We start from the raw sequence: 5,670 nt of genomic DNA, 5'->3' as shown, positions 1-5,670 counted from the left end.
GTAGCTCGTCTGTGTTGGGACATTCTTTTGAACAGTGGCTGCTTTGTTTCCCCGATGTATAACTGGTCGCAGTCCTCCTGGCACTTAACAGCAGAAACGTTTCATTAGAGAAGAACCCATCCAGAAGACCTATACAATTTTTTCTTTTTGATTTTTTACCTGGATTACTGAGATGCATCAGGATATTAAAAAAAGGTAGTTCTAATGAAGGGAAAGCACACTTTTTAACTTTTCTACAGCATGTGATTTATTGCTTTTTCCATGAAAATTACACAGGGTTTTTTTCTATGATTTCTATAAAGTAAAGCTCGTATTCACTGTCATAAAACTGAAACTTAGAAATGTAGTTTAACATTTTACTCCAATATAGTTTTTAGGATAAAAAAATGAAGTAAATGATATGACAAGATGTTCACTCTCAGAAAAGAACACCAAATATAAATCTTTAGAGAATTAGACATTACTACTGATTACCAAATCTATGCACAGAATTTTTACACATCGACCAGTATTTCTTCTTTACATGGCTGTCTTCTGAACCTCTAATGAAACTGCTGGCTCATTAATATATTAACACATCACACTAAATAAACTCTTAATCATTTACAAAGTATTGTTATTTTCTCTTAAAGCATTCAGCTCATGGCCATATATTCCTTAAGACTTTCACATCAACATCAGCCAAACAAATCAAATAAAACAGAATGATAAARGTGTTTACAACTTTAATATAACTGAACTTAGTGGTAATACTATGTACCTCCATTTAATGTAGTGGATCTTTTCTTTAAAATGGCCGTGAGGAGAAGTTGTTTTAAGTATCGAATGAACAATCGGCAGAGCTGCGAGCGGTTAAAATGAACATGACTGTTTCAATCCTTAGGAAGACGGAAACCATCTTTTTCTTTCCGAAGACTTCTCATGGTTTCAATCGGTTCTGTCTGCTTCACGTGGTCTTGGACAGACTTCTCTCTGGTTTAGACATTAAAAAGAAAACAAGTGATTCAATAGCTCTGAAAAAAAACTGCAATCTTCTTCAACTCCAGTTCCAAAGACGTCGAGACATTGTGTAAAACATAAATATAAACAAAATACGATTATTTGATTTCAACCTATATTCAACTGAATACACTACAAAGAAAATATGTCTAATGTTCAAACAGATAAAATTTATTGTTTTTTGCTAAAATTCACTCATTTTGAATTTGATTCCTCCAACACGTTCCAAAAAAAGCTGGGATAAGGACACTGGGAAAGTTGCTCAAAAACACCTGTTTGGAGCAATCCACAAGTGGACAGGTTAATCTGAAACAGGTGAGTCTCATGATTGGGTACAAAGAGAGCATCCCCGAAAGGCTCAGTCGTTCACAAGCAATGATGGGGAGAGGATCACCACTTTGTGAACAACTGCGTGAGCAAACAGTCCAACAGTTTTAGAATGTTCCTCAATTGCAAGGAATTTAGCATTTTATCATCTACAGTCCAGAATTTCATCAAAATATTCTGAGAATTTGTACAAATCTCTGCAAGGAAGCAGCAAGGCCAAAAACCAACACTGAATGCCTACTGCGTTAAAACTACATCATTCTGTAACAGACATTAACACATGGGCTCAGGAACACATCAGAAAACCAATGTCAGTGAGCACAGTTTGTTGATACATCTATAAGTGCAAATTAAAACTCTACCCTGCAAAGCAAAAGCCATATGTCAAAAACAGCCAGAGAACTATTACTAAAACTATTACGGTACTAAGACAAAACTACAAATACAAAGGTCCATTTATAAACTTTGTTAGGGTTCATCCTGTGATGTTGTCTGTAACATCACAGGTTATCTGTAATGTCAATGTTATCCATGACATCACAAGGCTAACCCTAAAAAGCCAAAGCCATATGTCAACAACACCCAGAAACGCTGCTGGCTTCTCTGGGACCGAGCTCATCTGAGACAGACTGAGACGAAGTGGAAAAGTGTCCTGTGGTCTGATGAGTCCACATTTCAAATTGTGTTTGGAAATCATGGACGCTGCGTCTTCTGGGCCTACGAGGAAAAGGACTGATTGTTATCAGTGCAAAGTTCAAAAGCCAGCCTCTCTGATGGTATGGGGGGTGTGTTGGTGCCCATGGCATGGGTAACTTGTACAACTGTAAAGGCATCATTAATGTGGTTTTGGAGCAACATGTGCTGCCATCCATGCCACGTCTCTTTTAGGGCAAGAATGGAAAACAATTCCACCTACAAAGCTTCAACATTTAGTTTCTTYAGTTCCCAAACATTAACTGATAAAAGGAAAGGTGATGTAACAGAGGTAAAACTTGCCTCTGTCCCACCTGTTTAATGTTCTGCAGGCATCAAATTCAAAATGAGTGAATTTTTGCAAACAAACAAAGTTTATCTGTTTGAACATTAAATATCTTGTCTTTGTGGTGTATTCAGTTGTATATGTTGAAAAGCATCTGCAAATCGTTGTATTCTGTTTTTGATTTATGTTTTACACAACGTCCCAGCTTCATAGGAATTGGGGTTGTAGTATTCAGGCTCAGGTTGGACGTACTTTACTCTCATAAAAGGATTGAAGGTAAATTCGTCTGCCAAAGTGGACGGTATGGTTGGCTCTCCRTCGTTGCACCTCTCCTGCAGAGAGATAAAGGAGCAGATAAAAAGCTGGTAATTAGAACAAAGATTCAGGTATTTAATCAAGTAGCAGCAGTGACCCGTTAATCAAATACCTTTGCCCAAGCCAGCTTCTTCTGAATGACTTCATTATCTGGTTCGACATGACGAGCAAACTTCAGATTGCTGACAGTGTACTCGTGACCGCAGTAAACACGCTTCAACAAAATAACAACACAGCAGTCAGGAAATTAAACTTAAATACACTGTTAAAAATAGATATACTTTACACAAATCAGTGTACATTTTAAGACTTAAAGGAGACCAATTATGGGTCCTAGAAATTTTTATGGTATGTCTGTGGGCTATCCAGACCATGTTCATTCCATTTAATGCACAAAATAATTCTCAGATAATAAAATTTCCCATTATCTAGTTCTGCCTGCTCTGACTTCCGTTCAGAAGAGCTGTTTATGTTAATGAGCTCTGTTGGTAACGCCCTCCAAAAATCTGTTGACATTAACTCCGCCCTCCAAAGCCAGCGTTTACGTTAGCATGGCTAACGATAGCAGAAGCTCCGTTGTACAACCATATGAGACCCAGAGGAAGAGTCGTGATTACCAGAGCAGGGAGCAGCAGCGGTCAAAATACCTCAGAAACTCGAACAAATAGGCTTTAACAGGGTTTTAATAAGCTAAACAATAGAGGTACATGAGAAAACGTGTTCATAACAAATGAAAATAAATAATTAAATAATGAAATTGTGTCCGTACCGGTCTCAAACCCTGGTCTCCCACTCTCTGGTCCAACACTCTACCCATTGCCCTATTGGAGGCTTGTTGTGAAATGAGCTGCACATTGTACAACAACAACCGTGGCGGCTTTTTATACTGAGGAGGTGGAGTTTCACCCGGGGCTTGCTAGGTAAGGGGCTGAACGCAGGTTCCGGTGGGTTGTCGTACGGCTTGTGACATCACAAAATGACGGAAGTATAAAACTTGTCATTAAAATACATTAAAAATACATTTACTTACAGTAAATATGCCCCTGGGTGCATTTTTTTAGTCCTAGGACTGTTTTTTTAAGAAGTACATACCCAAAGTTGAGTAAAAAAAACTTTAAAAAGTGAATTTTGCATAATAGGTCCCTTTTAATGACGTTMCATCTGAAATATTTTGTTGACTGGCTTGTGAATTGTTTTGACAATGTGTTCTGGGGAGTTATCAGTAATCCATAACTGACCTAGTAAGAAGTCAGCCAAGAGTATTATCAGTCTGCAATATCAGGTGGATGTTTCCTCGAGGGAGAAAAAAGCTAACAGCCGGTCAAATCGAGGCCAAACAAACTCTGAAGTTCAATCTTTAAAATGTGACAGGAGTTCATGCAAACACACCTGATAAACCTTTACACTGCTGCTGTTTTTCTGTTAAACACTTACATAGACTTTTGTGGGCATTTACACTTAAGACTGCTCTAAAWGCAGCTCGTTATCATTAATAATCACTGTTAGAAACAACGTCAGTGTAAAAGTTTAGGAAGTAAGAAGCCGCAAAACTGCTGCAAAATATTTTAGATGGAGTTGTTTGACGTTTTCTACTGATCACTGATAACCTCCCAGAACCTCACATCAAAAAAAATCCAGTGCTTTATAAATACTTTTCTTTAAAAACTAACATCAAATTAGAGCTGAAGTGCGGTTATATTTACTGTTTCGGGAGGAAGACGTCCCAAAATGTCTATCAGGGCTTTGTACATCTGCTCCGCTGTGCCCTCAAAGAATTTCCCACAACCAGCCACAAACAGTGTGTCACCTGAAAGCAGCAGAACATGACAGCATGTAAGATATTAAAAGGTAATAATTGTCAGTGTGCTGGCATCTGGGCCATRTAACACACTGTATGTTAACCAGAGAGGTCATGAGACCCGACATACCTGTGAAAACAGCAGGTGGCTCCGAGCTGCTCTCTTTAGTTACATAGTAACAGATGTGACCAGTTGTGTGACAAGGCGTGAAGAGGCATTTAATGTTCAGTGATCCAAGCTTTAAAAACAAAAATATATATATACTACAGTTTGAGCTGATACCTCTTTTTAAAACTTCATATTGGGGGACAGTTAGGGTAATGTTCTCACTTTAAAAGTGTTGGAGTGAGAAACTTTCTTCGTGATGGCATCAACTCTGTCATCGCCTCCATACACCTTCAGTCCTGGCATTAGTTTCACCATCTTCTCATTTCCACCGGCGTGATCCCTGCAGAACATCACACAGACGCACGTTTTCAATCCCTCTTCAACAGTGAAAGCCTGAGTGACGTTGTGAGTCCAGCGAGCCTTTGTTTCATTTGTTTAATGGTAGAGAATGATACCGTACAGCATACCAGTGGTGATGGGTGGTCAGAACGGTTGTGAGTTTAACGCCATGTTTTCTGACAGCTTCCACAACCTGTTGAGAGCACAGCAGAAGGAACTCAGGTGGTTAGTGAGGCAACGGTAACTGGCAAAGGCAGAGAGGTTGATATTTAGGTTGTTAATCAAGCGAGTTATTTGTTGCAAATATGTAGCAGCTGAGGCTCAGCTGGTAGAGCTGTTGCCTYTCAGTATGAAGGTTGCCGGATCAAATCCCAGCTGGGGGATCTGTTTGGGTAGGGTTTGCATTTCCTCTCTATGCATGCTGGGTTTTCTCCGAGTACTTCAGTTTCCTCCCACCGACCAAAACCATGAATGTTWGGCTAACCGCTAACTTTGAATTGTCYCTAGGTATAAGACAGTGAGTGCTGGTTTGTCACGGCGGCTCAGTGGTTAGCACTGATGCCTCATAGCAAGAAGCTCCTGGGTTCACTCTGGTTCTCCCCACAACACAAAAACACGTCGCCTTCAGGCCCAGGCCGCCCTTGCAAAAAAGATGTGTGATCTCAATGGGATTTTCCTGGTTAAATAACTAAAATAAAAAATAAAAACACAAAAAAATAAAATACTGGATCTGGCAAGTTGGGAGTCTTTTAAAAACCTGTGACTGGATTTTTTAAAAATCCATTTGGGTGTCCTGTGGTGGGT

The 5,670-nt window shown here is 39.3% G+C and overlaps 1 protein-coding gene across 2 annotated transcripts in view; it reads right to left on the bottom strand.

Annotated features, from left to right (window-relative positions):
• Positions 1–221: 221 nt before the first annotated feature.
• Positions 222–5,670, bottom strand: part of hagh (hydroxyacylglutathione hydrolase) — a 7,449-nt gene continuing 2,000 nt past the window's right edge. Inside the window, exons 3-9 of one of the 2 annotated variants that reach the window (XM_014027061.1) lie at positions 4,995–5,061; positions 4,750–4,867; positions 4,549–4,657; positions 4,324–4,427; positions 2,733–2,834; positions 2,558–2,637; positions 222–972 (exon numbers count right to left, since the gene is read on the bottom strand). In XM_014027061.1, the coding sequence (XP_013882515.1) occupies positions 873–972; positions 2,558–2,637; positions 2,733–2,834; positions 4,324–4,427; positions 4,549–4,657; positions 4,750–4,867; positions 4,995–5,061 (680 nt within the window). In that variant the 3' untranslated portion in view covers positions 222–872. The remainder of the gene's footprint in view (positions 973–2,557; positions 2,638–2,732; positions 2,835–4,323; positions 4,428–4,548; positions 4,658–4,749; positions 4,868–4,994; positions 5,062–5,670) is intronic. The other variant, XM_014027062.1, reaches the window with a different exon arrangement.

The sequence above is a fragment of the Austrofundulus limnaeus genome, unplaced genomic scaffold (assembly GCF_001266775.1).
Source record: "Austrofundulus limnaeus strain Quisiro unplaced genomic scaffold, Austrofundulus_limnaeus-1.0 Scaffold612, whole genome shotgun sequence".
Lineage (NCBI taxonomy): Eukaryota > Metazoa > Chordata > Actinopteri > Cyprinodontiformes > Rivulidae > Austrofundulus > Austrofundulus limnaeus.
This window is presented reverse-complemented; position numbering and strand designations above follow the sequence as displayed.